The sequence below is a fragment of the Erpetoichthys calabaricus genome, chromosome 7 (genome assembly GCF_900747795.2).
Source record: "Erpetoichthys calabaricus chromosome 7, fErpCal1.3, whole genome shotgun sequence".
NCBI lineage: Eukaryota > Metazoa > Chordata > Cladistia > Polypteriformes > Polypteridae > Erpetoichthys > Erpetoichthys calabaricus.
The window spans coordinates 10,870,486-10,895,200 of NC_041400.2; the positions used below are offsets into that span (position 1 = coordinate 10,870,486).

At 41.8% G+C, this 24,715-nt stretch overlaps 2 protein-coding genes across 2 annotated transcripts in view; both read left to right on the forward strand.

Annotated features, from left to right (window-relative positions):
* The first annotated feature begins 709 nt into the window (after nt 1–709).
* On the forward strand, nt 710–9,734 carry LOC114654462 (UPF0729 protein C18orf32 homolog). The gene is made up of 3 exons (XM_028805028.2): nt 710–825; nt 5,306–5,519; nt 9,218–9,734. The coding sequence occupies exons 2-3, from the start codon at nt 5,340–5,342 to the stop codon at nt 9,296–9,298; spliced, it is 261 nt and encodes an 86-aa protein (XP_028660861.1). The 5' UTR covers nt 710–825; nt 5,306–5,339; the 3' UTR covers nt 9,299–9,734.
* Nucleotides 9,735–9,827: 93 nt separating this feature from the next.
* dym (dymeclin) overlaps nt 9,828–24,715 on the forward strand; it is a 457,039-nt gene continuing 442,151 nt past the window's right edge. Inside the window, exons 1-2 of the mRNA XM_051929784.1 lie at nt 9,828–9,977; nt 17,497–17,583. The gene's annotated coding sequence lies outside the window, so the exon portion shown is untranslated. The remainder of the gene's footprint in view (nt 9,978–17,496; nt 17,584–24,715) is intronic.

The following is a 24,715-nucleotide window of genomic DNA, read 5'->3' on the forward strand; positions in this document are numbered from 1 at the left end:
TGCACTAATTTCACTGTTACAAACTGATCACTGGTCTATTGTTCTGACAGTTTTTTGACCGTTAAATGATTCACCTGCCAGTCAACCTTCTTAAGCGTCATAATAAGATTAGCGGTATTTTACTGAATGACATGCCTAATGATTAGAAAATTAAGATGGGAGTTATGATCCCGATAATTTAATACGCGTTATTAGAGATAGCATAAGGGGCTTTTCTGGGACGAGTAGTTTAAAATACAACGTGGTTTCCTTAACCAAGAAAAAAAACATAATTCGTACACTTAATCAGTAACATCCATTGGTAACATTAACTTAACCAACTTATTTTACCTTTTTCACACTTTCTACATTTTTCTTCGCGTTAGCAGTTTTCAGACCGTTTATAGAATTTAAATTAAATTGTAACTTAACCTTAAACTTCCCGAAAGAGTTGTATTAATTCTGTTTGTTAAATTTATTCTTGCAATTTACCTGATAACTTGTCACTGCGCTCTGTTCCTGCATTCAGTGAAGAGCGATATACAAACATAAACTGAATTGAATTCTTGGGCCATTTTGATTTGTGAATGTGAAATTCACTCGAAATAATTGATACATTTAGTATAAATAAGTATTATTTTCCCGTATTGTTACATACGCAATACGATAACCTGATTGGACAGGTTATTTCGTCATCGCGTGTGACGTTTTCATCTTAGCCAATCAATATAACGTACTCATTAACTACGCCCCTCTTGCGTTTTAACTCGGAAGCGGAAGTGCAGGGCGGGTTTTTAGCGTTCCTTCGTGTCAGGTGCTTGTTGTTCCTCCGCAGCGAAATAACAGGTTAGTGTGAGTTTTATTATTGGCGTCTTAGTGACTTTTGCTCCATTTTCATTATTCAGTTTGGATTTTGTATTTTTAAGCCTTTGAGTATGTTTGTATTAATACGCTGTTTCAATAAAGGATAGGTGCGAAGTTTTCGAAACGCTCTTTTCAGGTGACACGACCGCCGGATTATTGTTACTGTAATGTACTGTACGGTGGGCTTATTAGCGGGAACACCCTACTATTGTCTGAACTAAGGGATCATGGCTTCCGTCCTAACTCTATTTTTCAGCTGTAAACAGAAATACAAAGTCTTAAAGTAAAACAGTAAAAGAGAAATGAGGCAATATTTCCTACAAGCCCTAGTGCAATGCATTACATAATATCCTGTATAGTCCATACCACAGAATCTCTCAGTAAAGAAATAAAAAGAGCCTTTTTTTTATAAGTTTATATGTGTTGTTTTGTAACTTAGACACTCTTGGATTCATTTTTATTATGTGGGTAGTATAGCGTAGTGGTTAAACTTTTGGACTATAAACTCAGAGAGGTGTGGGTTCATATCCCACAACTGACAGTGTGTGTCTATACTCCCATTGAAAAATGAATGCACCAAATTAACATCACTTTGGACAAACATCCTTGAATGCTTATCAAACAGCCCTTCTAATGCATTAACAGTCGTGGTGATTGGCTTAAAGTGGAGAAGGACACATTGATTGTCATTGCCTTCACCACACTACCAGCACGTAGACTTGTCTTGCTTAACTGGATGAACTCCAACCTATCTTGTAAAAGCAGTGGGTAACTGATGTTTTATACTATCTAAAATTGAAAAAAATCAAATTCTTGCTTAGATGTACTTTTTTTTTTTAAAAATATGGCAAGATTTTATTGATACAGTTTTTGAATAAGTATATTGGGGGGCACCACGGTTGTGCAGTGGTAGTGCTGCTTGCTCGCAGTAAGGAGACCAGGGTTTAGATTCCAGGTCCTTCCTGCGTGGAGTCTGAATGTCCTCCCGATGTATGAATGGGGTTTCCTCCCACAGTCCAAAGACATGCAGGTTAGGTGAATTGGCAAACCTAAATTGGTGATTGGTTTGTGTGTGTTTGCCTCGTGAAGGACTGGTGCCCTGTCCAGGGTTTCTTCCTGCCTTGTGCCCTATGCTTAGCAGTGATAGGTGCCAGCAGACCCCAGCAAACCTGTTCAGGACTAAATGGGTTGAACAGTTGAATTCTGTTTTGTTGCTTTCCTTTTTTCACTTTCTGATATAGATTTTTTTTCTTTTTATTTTTGTTTTCCTAGTTTTATGCAGTCATTTATTGTATAAATTCAACTTGTGTGCAATGTTCATTTCCATCCATCCATCCATCTTCTTCTGCTTATCCGAGATTGGGTCGTGGGGGCAGCAGCTTGAGCAGAGATGCCCAGACTTCCCTCTCCCTGGCCACTTCTACTAGCTCTTCCAGGGGAATTCCGAGGTGTTCCCAGGCCAGCCGTGTCCTGGGTCTCCTCCCGGTTAGACGTGCCGGAACACCAGGAGGCATCCTGGTCAGATGCCCGAGCCACCTCATCTGACTCCTTTCAATGCAGTGGAGCAGTGGCTCTACTCTGAGCTCCTCCCTGATGACAGAGCTTCTCACCCTATCTTTAAGGGAAAGCCCAGACGCCCTGCGGAGGAAACTCATTTCAGCCGTTTGTATTCGCAATCTCGTTCTTTCGGTCACTACCCACAGCTCATGACCATAGGTGATGGTAGGAATGAAGATCAACCGGTAAATTGAGAGCTTTGCCTTTTGGCTCCGCTCCTTTTTCACCACAAATTTCTTCAAATAAAATAGTTAGATAAAATTGGTTGCTTTTCTTTACTTTTATCTCAAAAGTTGGAAGTTGCCTCGGATAAAGATGCCAGAATAAAAATCCATCCATCCATTTTCCCACCCGCTGAATCCGAACACAGGGTCACGGGGGGTCTGCTGGAGCCAATCCCAGCCAACACAGGGCACAAGGCAGGAAACAATCCCGGGCAGGGTGCCAACCCACCACAGCAGAATAAAAATGATGATTTCAATTTATAATCATAAAAATAAACTAGTAGGTTTTTACTGAGTGAAGAGAAATTATTACAAAATGAATTATAATTATTAGAATTACTAGAGGTATTAGAAAATCCATTACTGATCCTAGTTAAGGCATAGCATCAGATACAATGCAGATGCCAACCCTGGATTGGACCTCATGCTTTCAAACAGTAACTCCTGCACATCCCCACAGTCCATTATACGGAGTCACTTAAGACTTGATTGTTAACCTGACATGCATATTCTACGATGTGAGAGGTAAACCTGTGTAGGCAGCAGGGAGAACAGTTAAACTTCATACAGAAAGTGGTTGAGATGGGAATTTGGGCACGGATAAGGCAGCCATGGGGCACAAGTGCTCATCCTGGTGGGCAGTTTATATACCAGAATCTTATGTTTTGCTGAAGAAGGAAGACTAATATTCTGCTTGGAAGATGTGGGCCCAAGCATGGTTCAGTAGCATTCGGGATCAGTGTGATCGCTAAACGTGCCCAAGCGTGAAAAACAGATACGACGTCAATGATGCGACAAGTCAGATAGTTCAATTCTCTTTTTCATTCAATACCATTTGAGTTAAAAATACAGTGGAACCTCGAGATACGAGTTTAATTTGTTCCAGCACTGAGCTCGTATAGCGAATTTCTCATATCTAGACCAAACTTCCCCATTGAAAATAATGGAAATCCAGTTAATCCGTTCCGCACCCCAAAAATATTAACATAAAAATCAATTTTCCTAACAAATGGCACTGATAAATAATATATACTGTAGTCTATCTTTAATAAATAACACTGGTAAATAATATAACTGATTATTAAAAGAATCAAAACCGGTGTCCAAAGTGCAGTAGAGCATTCAATAAATCTTTAAATAAATAATCCTTAAAACAGTTGTGAAGTGGAGGTTTAAAATACACAAGAATAACAATCCTTTAACACGAGGTTAAAATGTCAACAGGAAGCAGTCTTTAAAAAACAGATGACAATCCCCGGTGCTGCTTCTCTGTTAGCGTCAGCCAGCGTCTCACCTGCTTCTCCCATGCGGGCTCTGCAACAGGCGAGACACTCTTAATGCAGCTGACCTTCTCTACACCGTCCTGCTTCAGCTGTTCGGCTCACCTGTTCAGCTACACGCGAGCCTGCACTCGCTCGCTCTCCCACACTGACTTTCTCCTACTGCTGCTGCTGCTGCTTCCTGCCTGCCGCCTCCTCCTCCTCCTCCTGCAACCTCCGTTCTCTCTCCTCTCTTTTCTTTTACTTCTTCTCCCCCTTAACCGGCTCGCTTTTCTATATATGCGGGGAGGACATGGCAGCTGCAGCCCATCAGCCACAGGAACAATCATGGTTGTGGGCAGTTTCCCACCTGTGCACTTAGGTGAGAAACGCCCACACTGCAGATCGCCCTGCGGCTCGCTACAGCTACCACGCCCCCTCGCTAATCCGCGAGCTATACCCACAGCCTGGCTAATGGCTCGTTACACGAGCCAATGCTCGTATTTAGATCTGAATTTTTCGCTCATACTTTCCTCGGATCTTGAATTTCTCGTATACAGAGCTGTTCGTATCTCGAGGTTCCACTGTATATCATTTTTTTCTCTCACCTTACACATGAACGTGAACTGTAGTTCCGTCACTCCGTGTTCAGATCTTGTGTTGGCGCAGTGTTGAGTGCAGGCCAGTGGGGGAGTCGTGGGGGACGTGGGACACAGTCGCGTTTGGATACCGTACAGAACAAACGGGCCTAGTGTGAGTACACCCATGCTCATGGAATGCCCAGGAGTGCGCTGTGGCCTCAGTCTTGATCGGTTTCTGAACCTGGAAGTGATTCTTAAAACAACACCAGAAGTATCCTCAAATTTGCGTGTAAAACTGCCTCAAGTCAGTTGGGAGAGTAGAATAAACGCTCGGGTGACATAAGGAAGAGAAAGCCGGTGTTTTGATAGAGATGGGAGGTAAAGGAGTTTTAGGTGTTGTATTGGGGTGGTCCACAGCACCTAATAAATATGTTACAGTAGGCCAGAAGGTGCAGCACGCTTTGTCGCTTTACCTTTGTTTACAGTTTTTACTTTGATTTCTCTGTGTAATCTTCCAAAAAAGTTTTGCAACAAAGGTTCTATTTTAGTTTGTTATCACCTCCTTTGTGTTGTTATGGCTGCAAGGGCCTCCTCATAACACACTTTGTAAAGCATTGGAGGGCTGTTGTCGCCAAACTCCTCTGTGTACCAGCCTACAGACCCATGAGTCAACACCACGATGCTTATTGCTGTGCGCTGATAACTTTTTAAGGCATTCAAATTTCTGCACCTTTTTTAACAGGGTTAATGGGATTTATTTAAACATTTTTTATTTTATAGAAATTTTATCATATATTGTTTAGTTTTGTATCTTCTCTAATCATTGTATCTCATTTTCCAGAGCCACATTTTGGAGGTTTTAAACGAATTCAGAGATGGTTTGCATCCCATGCATCGTCATTCCTGTCCTCCTCTGGGTTTATAAGAAATTTTTAGAGCCCTATATCTACCCACTAATTTCTCCATTTATCAGCCGGTTTTGGACCAAGAAATCTGTTCAAGACACGGGACCTGAAAAGAAACCGCTAGATGAACAAAGCAATGGCCTATGCAAGGTATTGTCTAATTCCTTAATGGTATTATAATGGTTTTGGGTAAGTTAAATAAATTGGGGAGAATATCATCAGAGATGCCTTGATGAATGCCACATTTACATTTTGGTGGTATTCACCATTGGGTGGTTTCTTTTTGTTCTGATGGTGGCATCTAAAATATGGCTTAATGAATGCTGCTGTTATGGGCGATTTAAAAATGGAGTTTCTGAGTGGAAGATTTCAGGTGAACACCCTTCTAGGTAGTGGCTTTCAGTTGGACAATTCACAGATAATATGCTGCTCGTAGTTGGGACGTAATGCAATGCTCTCGTTTCATTTAAATATATACAAGCTTTGTGCCCTTGGCGCTCTGGGATAGGCTCCCGGCTTCCTTGCAACCCTGCTTAGGATATAGCTGGTTTGGGCTGATGTCGACTTTTGTCAAAAGGAGGAGTTGACGATGGTAATCGACTGTAAACTGTGACAAAACCAACCGTTATGTTTTACTTGGACTCTCGTTGCTAGAAGGAGAGTTTGATTGCATTAGTTTGACCGAGATTTCCTGCGCTCGCATGAGTAGCAAAGCACAAACAACTGCAAAAATGGCACTGACATCTGGCGAGAGGTCAAAGCGAGTGCGTCAAGCAAAATACCCCGTGGACGACGTTTTGCCTATTATCTCTGAATTGGACTATGACTTGTCAGACTCAGATTTTGATACAAGTAATTGAAAACGAATGCGAGGTCCCAGTTTCAGCTGATCGGTCCCCAGCTAATTGTTGTACTGACAATGTTCACCAGGGAGGACTGCCACTTAACAATGATAAGAGGTAGAAACCAGATTGCAATGCACTGCGACCGTGTCCCAGCCATGCAAAGACAGCCTGGCCGCAAGCCTGCTGCATATTCTCGGAAAACTGGCAGCCATAGCATACAGCAACAGACGTTTCATGTTAATTTCTGTGTGAAGCCACTGCTTTTCAGAAACTGTTTTTTTTTTTTTTTTTTAATTATTTATTTATTTTTTTAATATTCAGCCTTTAAAGAGTTACATAAATTTAATAATCATTTCAGCTGATTAAAAATACTAGGTGGTCACATTGTACTTGGAACAGTGTGAGATTTACTTAACACATTTCCTTTAGATTTTATTTTCATAAATAAAAGAGCTAATTTAAATGTTTTTTTTCCAGGTCAGGTAGCAAATCAATAGTAGTAGTAATAATTATTACACTTTACATTTATATAGTGCTTTTCTGACTATTCAAAGCACTTTTTGTGTTGAGTGGGGAGTCACTTCAACCACCACTAATGTGTGGCATCCATCTGGCAGCCATTTTTGCACCACTACAGTACACTACACCTTAATGTCAATTTATTTATATAGCTCATTTAAAACAACATGGGAATGCTGTGGCTAAAGTGCTTTACAATAAAAGAAGAAAAAAACATGCAATTAACATAAATAACATAAACAGAAATAAAATAAATGAATTTAAATAAAATAAATAATATTTTATACATATAATCACAATGAGGAAACCATCAGTATTGCTGAAGGTTACGGAAAGCAAGTGAATAGAAATGAGACTTTAATCTTGTTTTGAACAGTTCAATTGTAGACGACTCCTTTATGTAATGAGGTAAAGAGTTCCATAGGCGAAGAGCAGCAGCTGCAAAAGCCCTGTCCCTCTTAGTTTTACACTTGGTACGAGGGACAACAAGAGGCAATTGACAAGAAGATCTAAGCACTCTAGATGGCTGGTGTAAAGCACACAATTCAGATAAATCTGCAGGAGCAAGCCCATGTTAGCTGTTAGGTGCTGAAGGGGTGAAAGAGAGTTAACCAATTAGAGATAGGGGATGATTGGGCAATTTATCCTGGACATTGAGATACACCTTACTTTTTATGAAGAACACCCATGGATCTTTTATAACCTTAAGAGAGTCAGGACCTTAGTTTTACGTCTCATTTGAAGGATGGTGCCATTTTTACAACACTGTGTCCCCATCACTGCTCTGGTACATTGGGATCCACATTCAGACCACAGGGTAAGTGCTCCCTGCTGCCTCAAAAACACCTCTTCCAGCAGCAACCCAAGCTTTCCTATATGGTCTCCCTTCCACGTATTGGCCAGGCCCGAACTTGCTTAGCCTCATGTGGATGACGTCTTCTGAAGTGCATTTGGTACGGCTGTTGTAAGCTGACGATTCTCCTAAAACTCTCCTGAAATGCATATGAACAGAATGAAGTGTGAAGTCAAGTCATCACAAATTACAATTTTAAAAATGTCAAGGATATTTGAATGCAGTTTAACTATAGGTTTGAATTGACAGGGGAACTCTGGCTTACTCGGTTTATTAAACAAAAGTGGGTCTATACTAGCAGGCCTTGATGCACAGAAGTGAATTTTTGCATTCTAGTAGATTTTGCTTACTTGCTTTATATACAGTCGTGGCCAAAAGTTTTGAAAATGACACAAATATTAATTTTTACAAAGTTTGCTGCCTACTCCAGAATGTTATGCAGAGTGATCAGATGAATTGCAATTAATTGCAGAGTTCCTCTTTGACATGAAAATGAACTTCTTCACAAAAAACCACTGCATGTCAGCCCTGCGACCAAAGCACCTGCTGACGTCATTTCAGTGATCCTCTCACTAACACAAGTGAGAGCGTTGATGAGGACAAGGCTGGAGATCACTCTGTCATGATGATTGAGTTCAAATAGAGAGGTCCAATTGCTGTGAAGAAGGCTTCAGGGCACCTAAGAAAGTCCAGCAAGCACCAGGACCATCTCCTAAAGGTGATTCAGCTGCAGGCACCACCAGTGGAGTACTTGCTCAGGAATGGCAGCAGGCAGGTATGAGTGAGGTGAAGACTTTTGGAGGATTGTTTGGGGCATCTGGAAAAAAGATTGTCCGGAGAAGAAAAAGTGAGTGCTACCATCAATCCTGTGTCATGCCAACAGTAAAGCACCCTGAGACCCTTCATATGTGGGATTTCTTCTCTGCCAAGGCGGTTGGCTCACTCACAATTTGTCCTCCGAACACAGCCATGAATAAAGAAAGGGACCAAAACATCCTCCGAGAGCAACCTCTCCCAACCATGCAAGAACGGTTTGGTGACCAACAATGCCTTTACCAGCATGATGGAGCACCAGTAAACAAATAAAAACCCACCAATTCTAACAAACACCTAGCATTGATGATGCAAGAATGGGCTGCCATCAGTCAGGATTTGGCCCAGAAGTTGATGGACAGCCTGCCAGGGTGAATTGCAGAGGTCTTGAAAAAGAAAGAAGGGCAAACACTCCAAATATGGACTCTGCACATAAACTTCATGTCATTGTCAATAAAAGCCTCTGAAACTTCTGAATTGCTTGTAATTCTACTTCAGTACACCCGAGAAACATCTGACAGAAAGATCTAAAAACACTGAAGCAGCAAACTTTGTGAAAACCAACACTTGTGTCATTCTCAAAACATTTGACCACAACTTGTGTTTTATATTATAATGTGGAATTTGTTTGAAGATCAGAAATAATTAAGTGTTATGAATATGCAAACACTTTTGTCATGGCACTGTATGTACTGCGTATGTGTATGTCATTTTGTTTATTTCATCACTCCTCAGAATGATGACATTGTTTTGAATATAATGATTAAAATTAAACTGACCCCTTCATATTTTTTTTTCCCCTGTTTGTTTCCTTCTAGACGGAATGTCCATGCAGTGGAGATGCAAAGGGATTTGGCACAAGAATTACTACTGAAGATTCAGACAAAAAGACAAATTAAAATGAGGAGGACTTGGCTATGAAGAACATATGATGAGAACATGATAGTTTTTAATTTCATACTATTTTCATATCTTAAGGAATTATATAACACCCTCTTTTCATTATTTTGACACTAATGTCACTTCATTTTGAACACTCTGAACTGTTTTTGATCAGTTGGCTGGCTGCACATTTGTTTCTTGCAGCTCATATTAATTTAGTTTGTCTTTGCACATTTAAAATTTGGTTTAGCATTTTCTGGCTTATGTTAATATTATTATTTATGTACTATGATAATGTCATACATATTTTCTGCTTGGAATCTTGCAGGACGATATTATGCAATAGATCTATTATTAACCGAGGAGGATCTCACATTCCTGATAGGGATCATAATTCTGAAACATTTGAGTTTCTAATTAAATAAAAGAGAGCTGATAAGATAAGTAATGCAAGTTTTAAATGCCTCATTTGTCTTTTTAACCTCTTCACGTATTTTTTTTTTTTTTTGTCCTGTTTGCTGTTTCTTACTATGGGCACTCTGCCATCTACTGTTGCCTCTTTAGAGTGAACCTGTCGAAGGTCAGCACTTGAAGCAACTGCAATAAGAATTAGCTGGAGTGGAGAGAAGATGACATATTGAGCTGTATGCTTTGTGGGAGCCTGACACAAATGGCTCTCGGAGTGACTTTTTCCAGGTACTTAACCTGTCACACCACTTAACTTTTCATTCTTTAAATGAATATAGCAGAGTGATTTAGTTTCATTTTGGGGATCAGCTTATGGTTTAAATATCCACTAGAGGGCAGTGCTGTTTCAGGAGCTGCAATACAATTACAATTCAAGCCTTTTGTTAAATTATGCCTTACACACGTAATGGATAAGAAAATAACAAACGCATAAAAGTATGTTAATATCAAGAACCTAATGAAGAGTTAAACAATTCGGCCTTCAGAATGGCTCCAGTCCGTCTTAGAGTGCTGACATACATATTCTGTGTGTAATTGAGTATTGTGCTATTGTTCTAAAAGACGAATGAAAATGGTAGAAATCTAATTTGTGCTCTGTGATCCAGAACTTTCCATATAGATTCCATGATGTTGGGATCTGGTGATGGGGTTGGCCACTGAAACTTATCCTGGTATTTGGGAAATTGCTCTTGAATTAGTTTAACAGTCTGTATATTGGGATTATGAGAGAACAGTGTTTATACAATGGGGTGCACCTTAAAAATGGTTTCCTATTGCTTAGCCATTACACAATCATGCATGGCAATCATCAGACTTAACCCCTTGTTGCCTAAATTTTATTTAAAATTTATATAAAAAAATAAATTATTTGTGGTTTTACTGTCAAGCAGATGCTAAATTAAGTGGAGAGTGTTAATTTGAATATAGCACACAAGCAAACTATAAACTGGTACGTATTTTTATCTTAGCACAAGTTACCTCAAATTTGGACAATTTCTTGAAATTACCAGCCAAAATCCATGTGCATGGCCACACCAACACTGTGCTTCCATCAGGCGGATGTAGTTTCCACTACGACTGCTAGATGGCGTGACCAGTGCTTTCAATACGATCCTTGGTATGTATCGAATATGCGTCAACAGGCATTGACGGGATACATACTCTACCTTGGCTGCATTCAGGCCAGAAGTGGTTTAAAGCAATTTGATGACAGTCGTCTACAAAGGGGTTAATGACTTCCATGACATGGCTGGCAGTATCATCAGATATGTTCCACCATATTTAACAGTTTATGGAAGATGTTAGCTGAAGGCACCCTTTGACTTTGTTTTAAATCTAAACACACTTGTATGTAAGAAGTAGAGTGAAAGATAACTTATTAGATCTTGTAACTTTTTCTCTGTGGTCCTCCCACAAAGTTATATGTCTTTGGCTTGCCTTTGTATACAACCCCTGGCCAAAATGATGGAATCCTACTCTTGGAGGATGTTCATTCAGCTGTTTTAATTCGTTGCCAAAAAAAAAAAATCACAGATATGACTTTTATTTAGCAGTTGAACATCCTGACATTGTAAAACATACCTCAAAAAAATAATTGACAATTGTTGTAATTAATGGCATATGCTTTGTTCAGATCAAGTACAAGAAAAAATTATGGAATTACTCAATGATGAGGAAAAAATGCTGGAATCATTAACCCAAAAATTACAATTAGTTGCACCTCCTCTGGCTTTTATGATGACTTGAAGTCTTTAAAGCACAAACTTCAACTAATGAAAAACAATATTCTTCATCAATCAGGCCCCAAATTTCTTGTAAAGCAGTTGACAGATCAGTTTTGCAGGATTCTCGATCGGATTGAGATCCGGACTGTTTGTTGGTCTTGTCATTGAGTTGATATGCCTTTCCTGAAGAAATGTTTAGCTCTCTTAGCTCTGTGGCAAGATGTATTATCATCCTGAAAAAAGACGTCATCATCAACAAAGTAACGTTCAATTGATGGAATGAGAAAAGTGTCCAAAATTTGAATGTACACCTTTGCAATTACTTTAGAGGTAGTAACTGCCATCTCCCCTGGTTCTTTACCTGATATGCAACCCCATCTCAGCAATGAGTGTGAAAGTTGCTTGTTTTCTTCAGACAGTCCTCTTTATATATTTCATTGGAACGGTCATTTAATGACCTGTTGGGCACAGCCATCAGCAGTGTGTCTGTCTGTGGAGAGAGTGTCAACTGCGTCGAGAGGTTTACTTATAGTTGTGTTTGAAAGTTTGTGAGCCCTTTAGAATTTTCTATATTTCTGCATAAATATGACCTAAAACATCATCAGATTTTCACTCAAGTCCTAAAAGTAGATAAAGAGAAACCAGTTAAACAAATGAGACAAAAATATTATACTTGATCATTTATTTATTGAGGAAAATCATTGAATATTACATATTTGTGAGTGGCAAAAGTACGTGAACCTCAAGGATTAGCAGTTAGTTTGAAGGTGAAATTTAAGTGCGGTGTTTTCAATCAATGGGATGACAATCAGGTGTGAGTGGGCACACTGTGTTATTTAAAGAACAGGGATTTCTGAGGACCTCGCAAAAAGAGTTGTTGATGCTCATCAGGCTGGAAAAGGTTACGAAACCATCTCTAAAGAGTTTGGACTCCACCAATCCACAGTCAGACAGATTGTGTACAAATGGAGGAAATTCAAGACCATTGTTACCCTTCCCAGGAGTGGTCGACCAACAAAGATCACTCCAAGAGCAAGGCGTGTAATAGTTGGCGAAGTCACAAAGGACCCCAGGGTAACGTCTAAGCCACTGAAGGCCTCTCTCACATTGGCTAAAGTTCATGTTCATGAGTCCACCATCAGGAGAACACTCAACAACAATGGTGTGCATGGCAGGGTTGCAAGGAGAAAGCCACTGCTCTCCAAAAAAAAAAAACATTGCTGCTCGTCTACAGTTTGCTAAAGATCACGTGGACAAACCAGAAGGCTACTGGAAGAATGTTTTATGGACGGATTAGACCAAAACAGAACTTTTTGGTTTAAATGAAAGCGTTATGTTTGGAGAAAGGGAAACACTGCATTCCAGCATAAGAACCTTATCCCATCTGTGAAACGTGGTGGTAGTATCATGGTTTGGGCCTGTTTTGCTGCATCTGGGCCAGGACAGCTTGCTTTCATTGATGGAACAATGAATTCTGAATTATATCAGTTAATTTTAAAGGAAAATGTCAGGACATCTGTCCATGAACTGAATCTCAAGAGAAGGTGGGTCATGCAGCAAGACAACGACTCTAAGCACACAAGTCGTTCTACCAAAGAATGGTTAAAGAAGAATAAAGTTCATGTTTTGGAATGGCCAAGTCAAAGTCCTGACCTTAATCCAATCGAAATGTTGTGGAAGGACCTGAAGTGAGCAGTTAATGTGAGGAAACCCACCAACATCCCAGAGTTGAAGCTGTTCTGTACGGAGGAATGGGCTCAAATTCCTCCAAGCCAGTGTGCAGGACTGATCAACAGTTACCGGAAACGTTTAGTTGCAGTTATTGTTGCAAAGGGGGGTCACACCAGATACTGAAAGCAAAGGTTCACATACTTTTGCCACTCACAAATATGTAATATTCAATCATTTTCCTTAATAAATAAATGACCAAGTATAATATTTTTGTCTCATTTGTTTAACTGGTTTCTCTTTATCTACTTTTAGGACTTGAGTGAAAATCTGATGATGTTTTAGGTCTTATTTATGCAGAAATATAGAAAATTCTCAAGGGTTCACACCCTTCATGTGTTTGGTGACCTTTCTGATGAAGTCAGTAGACGGATTGGGAGAGCATGAAGGGTCTTGAGGTCATTGTAAAGGGGTGTGTGGCACTCATGATATCTGTCTGCAAAAAGGTGAAGGTGCAAGTCTTTAGAGTCCTGGTGCTTCCTGTCTGTGGTTGCGAGACATGGACACTATGCAGTGCCCTGAGATGAAGACTGGACTCCTTCATGTATGTCTCTTTGGAGAATCCTTGGGTACCGCTGGTGTGACTTTGTGTTGCTCGTGGAGACCACAAGGACTTACATTACCTGCATTGTGAGGGAGTGTCAGTTGTGGCACTACGGCCATGTGGTGCGATTCCCAGAGGTGATCTGGTTAACAGAATCCTTGTTGTTGAGGACCCAAGTGGTTGGACCAGGCCAAAGGGGGCGCCCACGTTACACCTGGCTGCGCCACATAGATGGTAATTTCCAGTGGGTGGGACTGGACTGTGTGTGTGTCTTTTGGGGGGGTTGCCAACCAGGATCCCAAGCTGTTTCGTTGTGTGGTGGGTGCTCCTCAACCTGACCTGGCCTCACCTGGAATGGCACCAAACAAAAGTTCCAGCATCACCTTGTCCTGTCTCTGAGTCCTCTCTTGTAAAGCTTAATGAGGGAGCTGAGCCCATTCCTCCATACAGAATGACTCCTCATCCTTCCAGACTCTCCCATTCAGCTCGTCCCACTGGTTTTCAAAGGGGTTCAGGTCAGTGGACTGGGATGGCCATTGCAAATTTTTTTTGATATGCTTTAATTAATTGTCCTTTCGCATGACCTGTAGGGGGATGGAGTGCAGGGTCAGTCATTGTATAGCACCCCAGAGCAGTTTTTCAGGTCAAGAGCCCAACAGAGTAGAATCCCTTCTGGCAGTTACAGGATACTTTGATTTTTGTCATCACTGACCATTTTCGTGTTGATTTTGAGGTATTCACTTTGGGTCTTTTGGTTCTTCTGGAAGATTTCAGCTTTGACCCAATTTACTCTTCCTGGCAGAGGAACTTGGGTTTTGATTCAACATCTGCTGATACTTGAAGTAGTTCATAATAATCCTGCAGCTCAAATAAAGCAGTTTAGGTCTTTAGCAGAAAAACGGCCCCTCAACATCAAAGATCCACCACCAAACTTCACAATGGGGATGAGGTACGTTTTATTTTGCGTTCTTCTATGCCAACCCACCTTTGGTGTACGTTTCTTCTCTTTATGTCATCTGACTGTAGACGTCAGGCCTTTTGAAAGTTTCAGTAACATTTGTCAAACTGTAGCCCCTTATGTTTGGGGTCTGAGGAGAGCAGAGGCTTCTTTCTGGTGATTTTTCCAATCAACATGTCACTGTTTGATATCTCATCGGGGATTTGGAGACTTTCTAACCCCAAGACCTAACAAACCTCTGCAATTCTCCACCTGTGATCCTCTTTGGCCACAGAAATCCTCCTCCTCCTCCTCCTCCTCCTCACAGTGCATGGAGTCAGTATGAACACACATCCTCTTCTATGCCGATTCCTAACATCTCCAGTTGCTTTAAACATATTGTTACTCACCTTTGCAAACTGACATTTACTTACTGAACTTCCAAGTGACATTTCCATGTTTTCCATTATTTTGTCGGCTCGCCATCCCTGTACAGTCTTGGGCAAAAGTTCTGAGAAAGACACAAGTGTTGGTTTTCACAAAGTTTGCTGCTTCAGTGTTTTTAGATCTTTCTGTCAGATGTTTCTCCGTGACCCTGTGTTCGGATTCAGCGGGTTGGAAAATGGATGGATGGATGGATGTTTCTCTGGTGTACTGAAGTAGAATTAAAAGCAGTTCAGAAGTTTCAAAAGGCTTTTATTGACAATGACATCAAGTTTATGCTCAGAGCCCATATTTGCAGTGTTGGCCCTTCTTTCTTTTTTAAGACCTCTGCAGTTCACCCCGGCAGGCTGGCAATCAACTTCTGGGCCCAATCCTGACTGATGGCTGCCCATTCTTGCATCATCAGAATTTTTGGATTTGTGTTTGAGGACTGACCACAAGTTCTCAATGGCATTAAGGTCTGGGGAGTTTCCTGGCCATGGACCCAAATGTCGATGTTTTGTTTCCTAAGCCCCTTAGTTCTCACTTTTGCCTTATGGTCTGGTGCTCCATCATGCTGGGTTGTTCGTTGTTGTTCTTGGAGTGCTGGCAGAAGTTGCTCTCGGAGGATGTTTTGGTGCCATTCTTTATTGATGGCTGTGTTCTTAGGCCATATTGTGAAAGAGCCCACTGCCTTGGCTGGCATGAATGGTCTCAGGATGCTTTACTGTTGGCGTGACACAGAACTGATGGTAGCGCCGTTCACCTTTTCTTTTTTCTGGATGCCCCAAGCAATCAGAAAGGGGATTCATCAGAGACAATGACTTTCCCCCAGCAGTCCTCAGCAGTCCAATCCCAGAATATCAGTCTGTCCCCAATGTTTTTCTTGGCTTCTTTGCTGCCCTTCTTGACACCCACCAGGCCATTCTCCAAAAGTCTTCGCCTCCCTCCCACCTGCCTGCTGCCATTCCCGAGCAAGCTCTGCCCTGGTGGTGCCCGCAGCTGAATCACCTTTAGGAGACGGTCCTGGCGCTTGCTGGACTTTTTTGGGCTCCCTGAAGTCTTCTTCACCTCTCTATCAGCGTGACAGAGTGACCTCCAGCCTTGTCCTCGTCACACACACTCACCTGTGTGAACGAGAAGATCACTGAAGTGACTTCAGCAGGTCCTTTGGTGGCAGGGCTGACATGCAGTGGTGTTTTGGGATGAAGTTCATTTTCATGGCAAAGAGGGACTTTGTAATTCATTGCAATTCATCTGCTCACTCTTTAGAACATTCTGGAGTAGACGCAAAGGGCCGTCATAAAAACTGACACAGCAAATGTGGTGAAAATGAATATTTGTGTCATTCTCAATACTTTTGGCCACTACTGTACATTACACTAAAACCAGTTCAGGTTCATGGGGCAGGGGGTTGGTGCCAATTCTAATGCCATCGGTTTCCTTCCGCCATTGCAGGGCACATGTTCAGTCATTCTGTGCCCAATTTGCAGTTCCTAGTTAACCTGCATGTCTTTGAGGGGACACGAGAGGAAGCGGGGGGCTTGGGGGAGAACATGCAGACTCCACACAGACACCTGGCCAAATCTGAGATCCTTGAGGCCGCAGCATTAAAGAAATACGCCACTGTGCCCCCCATCAGTGCAGTATATGAGTGTTAGTGTGTTGGGATGAGACGCCGTTCTTCTCTTCAATTCTTTCTGCTCCATATAGCGCCTCGTGAATGTAAAGCAGTATATATGCTTGAATTTGGGGCCAAGAATATTTCTTTACAGTTTCTTAGTAATTCCTGGGGGTCGCTCCACTGTTTTCCTACTCTTGTGCCTCACTATTTCTGTTTTTTTTTTTGTAATACACGGACAGTCGGCGCCCGCTCCAGTGTGGTTTCTTTTTTTTTTTTTTTGGTAGATTGCGTGACTTTTTCTACTTTCTGCCCTGATCAGCCTTCGAAGTTGTTTCCTCATCTACTTTCCACTAACACTTTAACTCTATTTTCCTTACACTTTGTATATTTTCACTGCGTAAATGTAGAGAGGACTGCTGCACTTGAATGTACTAAAAGAACAAATAAAACCCTTTTGTTTTGAAGGCGATCCAAGAAAGCGTTAATTATTGTCATTTGGCAGCTGACATGAGCACGTCCAGCCTCCTTTTTTTTGGTTCCCTTATTTTTTCCTGTATCGTGCTCTCTTTCAAAGGGCATTTATCTGCAGATAATTATATTTACCGGTGTATTGAAAGTTCCGGGTCCTGAGGAAACGGAACAAAGTTAACTATCTTTTGATGGAAGGTTTTTGGCATGCCCAGTGAAATTGTGTAAATATGCTGCTTTGGCTTAAAAATGTACTTGACAACAATCAAAACTTTGATTATTTTTTTTTTGTTTTTCAGGCTTATCCTTAGGTTGTTTGTGCTGCCACAGTCCACATGGCACAAATGGCATTTTGGAGATCCAGCACTCTGTTCAGGATGGTGCAGGTGAGGAAGAGGTGCCCACTGGTCCTCTGGTGCTTGGCTTGTTGGATGGTAGTGGCTCAAGAATGATGCACTATAACGTTATGTCTCATTGTTATATATACAGTAGTTGTGTAAGCCCATACTGTAAAAAGCCTGGGGTCCTAGAAACTATTGAAACCGTCAGAAAAAAAAAGGGAAATGTGGAAATGTCAGGTAATTGAAAGGAACTCCTCTGGACATCGCTCTCCTAGGAGGATTCGTTTTGCTTGACGTGTTCGCCTCGCTTGTGTATTAGCGGATAAGCTAGTGACTCTCTCTTCGGAGGTTTCGTTTTGCTGACGTGCTCTCATCGTTTCTGCATTAGCAACTAAGCGACTGTCTTTCTTTGTGGAGGTTTAGTTTTGCTGATGTGCTTGCCTCGCTTCTGAAATAGCGGTTAAGCAAGTGTCTCTTTCTTCTGAGGTTTCGTTTTGCCGACATACTCGCATCGTTTGTGTATTAGCAGATAAGCTAGTGACTCTTTCTTTGGAGGTTTAGTTTTGCCAACGTGCTCGCATCGTTTGGGCATTAGCAGCTAAGCGACTGTCTTTCTTTGGAGGTTTAGTTTTGCCGATGTGCTCGCCTCGCTTCTGAAATAGCAGCTAAGCAAGTGACTCTTTCTTCTGAGGTTTCGTTTTGCCGATGTGCTCGCCTCTCTTGTGTATTAGTGGATAAGCTAGAGACTCTCTCTTTGGAGGTTTCGTTTTGCTGACATGCTCTCATCGTTTGTGCATTAGCGGCTAAGCGACTGTCTTTCTTTGGTGGTTTAGTTTTGCTGATGTGCTCGCCGTGCTTCTGATATAGCGGCTAAGCAAGTGGCTCTTTCTTCTGAGGTTTCGTTTTGCCGACATGCTCGCGTCGTTTGTGTATTAGCAGATAAGCTAGTGACTCTTTCTTTGGAGGTTTAGTTTTGTTGGCGTTCGCGCCTCGCTTGTGTATTAGCGGCTAATCGGGTGTCTCTTTCTTCTGAGGTTTCGCTTTGCCAATGTGCTCTCATCCTTTGTGCATTAGCAGCTAAGCGACTGTCTTTGTTTGTGGAGGTTTAGTTTTGCCGATGTGCTTGCCTCGCTTGTGTATTAGCGGATAAGCTAGTGACTCTCTTTGGAGGTTTCGTTTTGCTGACATGCTGTCATCGTTTGTGCATTAGCAGCTAAGCGACTGTCTTTCTTTGGAGGTTTAGTTTTGCTGATGTGCTTGCCTTGCTTCTGAAATAGCGGCTAAGCAAGTGTCTCTTTCTTCTGAGGTTTCGTTTTGCCGACATGCTCGCCTCGCTTGTGTATTAGCAGATAAGCTAGTGACTCTTTCTTTGGAGGTTTAGTTTTGCCAACGTGCTCGCATCGTTTGTGCATTAGCTGCTAAGCGACTGTCTTTCTTTGGAGGTTTAGTTTTGCCGACGTGCTCGCCTCGCTTCTGAAATAGCAGTTAAGCAAGTGACTCTTTCTTCTGAGGTTTCGTTTTGCCGATGTGCTCGCCTCTCTTGTGTATTAGTGGATAAGCTAGTGATTCTCTCTTTGGAGGTTTCATTTTGCTGACATGCTCTCATTGTTTGTGCATTAGCGGCTAAGCGACTGTCTTTCTTTGGAGGTTTAGTTTTGCTGATGTGCTTGCCGTGCTTCTGAAATAGCAGCTAAGCAAGTGTCTCTTTCTTCTGAAGTTTCGTTTTGCTGACATGCTCGCGTCGTTTGTGTATTAGCAGATAAGCTAGTGACTCTTTCTTTGGAGGTTTAGTTCTGTTGACGTGCGCGCCTCGCTTGTGTATTAGCGGCTAATCAGGTGTCTCTTTCTTCTGAGGTTTCACTTTGCCAATGTGCTCTCATCCTTTGTGCATTAGCGGCTAAGCGACTGTCTTTCTTTTGAGGTTTTGTTTTGCCGATGTGGCTCGCCTCGCTTGTGTATTAGCAGATAATCTAGTGACTCTTTCTTCTGAGGTTTCGTTTTGCCAGTGTGCTCTCCACGCTTGTGTATTAGCAGATTAAGCTAGTGACTCTCTCTTTGGAGGTTTCGTTTTGCGGATGTGCTCTCATCGTTTGTGCATTAGCAGCTAAGCGACTGTCTTTCTTTGGAGGTTTCGTTTTGCCGATGTTCTCGCCACACTTCTGGAATAGCGGATAAGCGAGGTTCTCTTCCTTCGGAGGTTTCGTTTAGCCAATGTGCTCGCCTTGCTTGTGTATCCTTGGAAGTGGAGCACTTACCCCGACTCCACATCTCACTTCCGGGCCGGACAGAGAGACACACACACACTTCCATGCGTAGACTTTATATATAAGTTTCTCAAACCCATTTAAACCAGTGCAGGGGCGCAGAGTTGATGCCAGTCTGTCAGCAATCAATACAAGGCAGAATCCACCTAACAATGCAATGCCAGTCCACTGCAGGGCATGCATTGTCCGGCAGGGAGCTTAGTTCTACACGGACTAGGTTCAGTGCAGTTGATGCATCACGGGCACCTTGTTCCGCTTAAGGCCATGTCACATTTGACGACTTTTCCAACAATTTTCAGTTGTAGCTTTCATTTACACTACCAGTTAAAAGTTTTTCAGTTTCTTATGGAAAAGCACACAGTCTAATGTCTAAATGTTTTATGAAATCAAGACATGAAACAAATAAATAATGGCAAATAAAAAACAATACTACATTCAAATTTTTGATTCATCAGAGTAGCCTGCACCTTCTGCTGATCTGACAGTCAAACTGTGGTAACCCTGTTGATTCAGAATGCCAGTCACTCTGTGCAAGTCACCAACTGTGCCTCCCCAAAAATGAACGTCTGCAATGTGCACTTCAATCACGTCTGAATTGTTTGATTTGTAATTTTAAACTCTGTGTATCTACTGTATATACACTACTGGTCCAAAGTTTTAGAACATCTCAGTTTGTATGGAAATGCACTCAGTTTAATGTCTAGTTCTGAGGTAGCCTGGAGGTGTGTTTTGGGTCATTGTCTGGCTGTAGGATGAACCCCTGACCTACCAGACGCAGACCAGAAGGTATTGTGAGGTACTTCAGAATGCTGTGGTAACCCTTGTGATTCAGAATGCCAATCACCAACTGTGCCTCCAGCAAAAGATCCCGAGACCCTCACACCTCTTCCTCCATGTTTGACAGTTTGTGTCACTCAATGAGGAACCATCAATATCACCAACTCGACTGTGTATAAACATCCTGCGTGATGAACCGAAGATTTAAAATTCTGATTCATCAGTCCATAGGACTTTCTTCTAGGCTGCAGTAGTCCACAGCCGGTATTTCAAATCCATGTTTTGTCCTTTAAGGAATGGCCTTCTTCCTGGCACTCATCCTATCAAGCCTGCAGCACAAAGTCTTCTCTTCACAGTACAAACTGACATTTGCTTTTGCCGACCTGCACTGTTAAGCTGTTGTGCTGTGAGGCGCCTGTGATCACATAAGCTGGTGACCCTCAGAAACTCATCTTCTGATTGGCTTGTGACATTGCCTCTGCCAGATCCTATCAGACTCCTATCAGAGTTTCTTCCAGTTTCCAGTTCCCTTTAGATCGTGTAGGACACCACTGGACTCAACGACACTTTGATTTTTTTTTTTGCAATTTCTCTAAATAAAAGGCCTACAAAGCTAAGGGTAATAATGCTCTGTCTCATTTCATTTGTTATTTGACGTTTATTTGCCATTATACAGTATAATATTGTCCAAGTAGTATGTCAGAGGGTGTAGTAACAAAGTCTGTTCCAACTCTGCTTTAAGACACACAGAGGGGTTTTTGAGTAATCAACAGAAATCGGGACACCTGTGCAAATTGTGTGTTTCAACTTGCAAGACTTCATTTACTTGAATTGCTGCAGAACATCTCTAGACTTTCTTCCAGTCTGCAGTAGTCCACAGCTGGTATTTCAAGGCCCTGTTCTGTCCTTTAAGGAATGGCCTTCGTCCTGCAACTTATCCTCTCAAACCTGCAGCACAAAGTCTCCTCTTCACAGTACAAACTGACATTTGCTTTTGTCGACCTGCACTGTTAAGTTGTTGTGCTTTGATAACACAAGCTGGTGACCCTCAGAAAGTTGTCTTCTGATTGGCTTGAGGCTTTGGGTCTGCCAGATCTCCTCCTATTAGAGTTTCTTCCAGTTTCTGATTGTCTTTGTATTGTGCAGGACACCACTGGACTTACTGACACTTGGATTTGGTTTGCAGTTTATGTAAATGAAAGGCCTACACTTCTGAGGATAATGATGCTTTGTCTCATTTCATTTGTTAATTGCCATTTTCTTGCCATTATACAGTATAATATTGTCCAAGTAGTACTTCAGAGGGTGTAGTAACACAGTCAGTTCCAACTCTGGTTTAAGACACACAGAGGGGTTTTTAAGTAATCAACACAAGTTGGGACACCTGTGCAAATTGTTCACATAATCTTGCAAAGCTTCATTTACTCTTGATTTACATCTGTAAGTGTTCACCTATCAGTTATTCCCTGAAGAAGGTCCATTTGTAATATTCTAAAATTTCCTTTTTTTCAGATTTTCGCTAACCTAAACTTTAAATTTAAACCTCTGGCAGTTTATTGCTTACCTTTTCACCATTTTAGGTCATTCATTGCATTTCAACTGATTACATCTGAAGAAAAACTCAAAAAAACTGAGGTGTTTCCAAAGCATTTGGCCAGCAGTGTTCTTAATCTTAGCCAGTCGGCACTGTGCTCTCGTGAAGGCAGTCGTCTAATGTGACATACCCAATGACTCCCTCCAGCGTGTCCGCCACTCCACCTAAGAAGAATCAAACTGGAGTGTGTGTTAAGAGACGGTGTTTCCAAGGATTGTTGTGAGAGACAAGAAAAAGGCCACTAGATAATAATGTGAGATGAGAATCGTAGTTAGCGCCAGGCCAGGTCGAAACCAGAAGATCAAAAAGATACCCCAGTGAGCACAGCAAAGGGGCAAACCAAACATCAAAGTCAGAGAGGAGATCAAAAACTGAAACCAAGCCAAACACTTGGACTACGTGAATATCAAACCATCTAACATTTAAGATTGTTGAAGTTTATCAAACTGAGGGACATCAAAACACATTCAGTGCATCCAGAAAGTATTCACAGCGCATCACTTTTTCCACATTTTGTTATGTTACAGCCTTATTCCAAAATGGATTCAATTCATTTTTTTCCTCAGAATTCTACACACAACACCCCATAATGACAACATGAAAAAAGTTTACTTGAGGTTTTTGCAAATTTATTAAAAATAAAAAAACTGATAAATCCCATGTCCATAAGTATTCACAGCCTTTGCTCAATACTTTGTCGATGCTCCTTTGGCAGCAATTCCAGCCTCAAGTCTTGTTGAATATGATGCCACAAGCTTGGCACACCTATCCTTGGCCAGTTTCGCCCATTCCTCTTTGCAGCACCTCTCAAACTCCATCAGGTTGGATGGGAAGCGTCGGTGCACAGCCATTTTAAGATCTCTCCAGAGATGTTCAATCGGATTCAAGTCTGGGCTCTGGCTGGGCCACTCAAGGACATTCACAGAGTTGTCCTGAAGCCACTCTTTTGATATCTTGGCTGTGTGCTTAGGGTCGTTGTCCTGCTGAAAGATGAACCATCGCCCCAGTCTGAGGTCAAGAGCGCTCTGGAGCAGGTTTTCATCCAGGATGTCTCTGTACATTGCTGCAGTCATCTTTCCCTTTATCCTGACTAGTCTCCCAGTCCCTGCCGCTGAAAAACATCCCCACAGCTGATGCTGCCACCACCATGCTTCACTGTAGGGATGGTATTGGCCTGGTGATGAGTGGTGCCTGGTTTCCTTCAAACGTGACGCCTGGCATTCACACCAAAGAGTTCAATCTTTGTCTCATCAGACCAGAGAATTTTCTTTCTCATGGTCTGAGAGTCCTTTTGGCAAACTCCAGGCTTTCTCATGGTCTGAGAGGCCTTTTGGCAAACTCCAGGCGGGCTGCCATGTGCCTTTTACTAAGGAGTGGCTTCCGTCTGGCCACTCTACCATACAGGCCTGATTGGTGGATTGCTGCAGAGATGGTTGTCCTTCAGGAAGGTTCTCCTCTCTCCACAGAGGACCTCTGGAGCTCTGACAGAGTGACCATCCAGTTCTTGGTCACCTCCCTGACTAAGGCCCTTCTCCCCTGATCGCTCAGTTTAGATGGCCAGCCAGCTCTAGGAAGAGTCCTGGTGGTTTTGAACTTCTTCCACTTACGGATGATGGAGGCCACTGTGCTCATTGGGACCTTCAAAGCAGCAGAACCTTCCCCAGATTTATGCTTCAAGACAATCCTGTCTCGGATGTCTACAGACATTCCTTTCACTTCATGCTTGCTTTGTGCTCTGACATGAACTGTCAACTGTGGGACCTTCTATAGACAGGTGTGTGCCTTTCCAAATCATGTCCAGTCAACTGAATTTACCACAGGTGGACTCCAATGAAGCTGCAGAAACATCTCAAGGATGATCAGGGGAAACAGGATGCACCTGAGCTCAATTTTGAGTTTCATGGCAATGGCTGTGAATACTTATGTACATGTGCTTTTTCAATTTTTTTTACTTTTAATAAATTTGCAAAAATCTCAAGTAAACTTGTTTCATGTTGGCATTATGGGGTGTTGTGTGTAGAATTCTGAGGAAAAAAATGAACTTAATCTATTTTGGAATAAGGCTGTAACATAACAAAATGTGGAAAAAGTGATGCGCTGTGAATACCTTCCGGATGCACTGTAACTGCCACCGTATTTATAACATAACTACTGCTTACAAATGAAACGCTGAAAGAACGGAACAAAATGAAAATGAACTTTGTGAAAACAAACCAAAATGGTTAGAAACCTCCATGAATCAGTTTCACCCACATGTACGAAGGTAAATCAAAAAATAAAGGCAATTTGAAGACAGATAAAAGCTGACCCAATACAACATGTTCGCAAAGACTTATGGGTACATTTACTTATTCTCACCAACTATGGAAATTCCTAGTAGGTCACAGCTTTCAAGTTTTCGGCAGATTGAGAAAGTGATGTCGCCCTCCTAATTAACAGTCTCTAGATTTCATTTTTCCTAAGCTTCATGTACACAATATTGTTTTCTTCATGAATCAACAACACCTTCCATTTAAATCACGCAGTCGCAGCATTTGAATCA

Coding starts and splice junctions, on each gene's coding strand:
- LOC114654462 (XM_028805028.2), top strand. CDS start 5,340: ATGGTTTGCATCCCATGCATCGTCATTCCTGTCCTCCTCTGGGTTTAT. Junction 5,520..9,217: donor AAAGCAATGGCCTATGCAAG/GTATTGTCTAAT, acceptor GTTTCCTTCTAG/ACGGAATGTCCATGCAGTGG.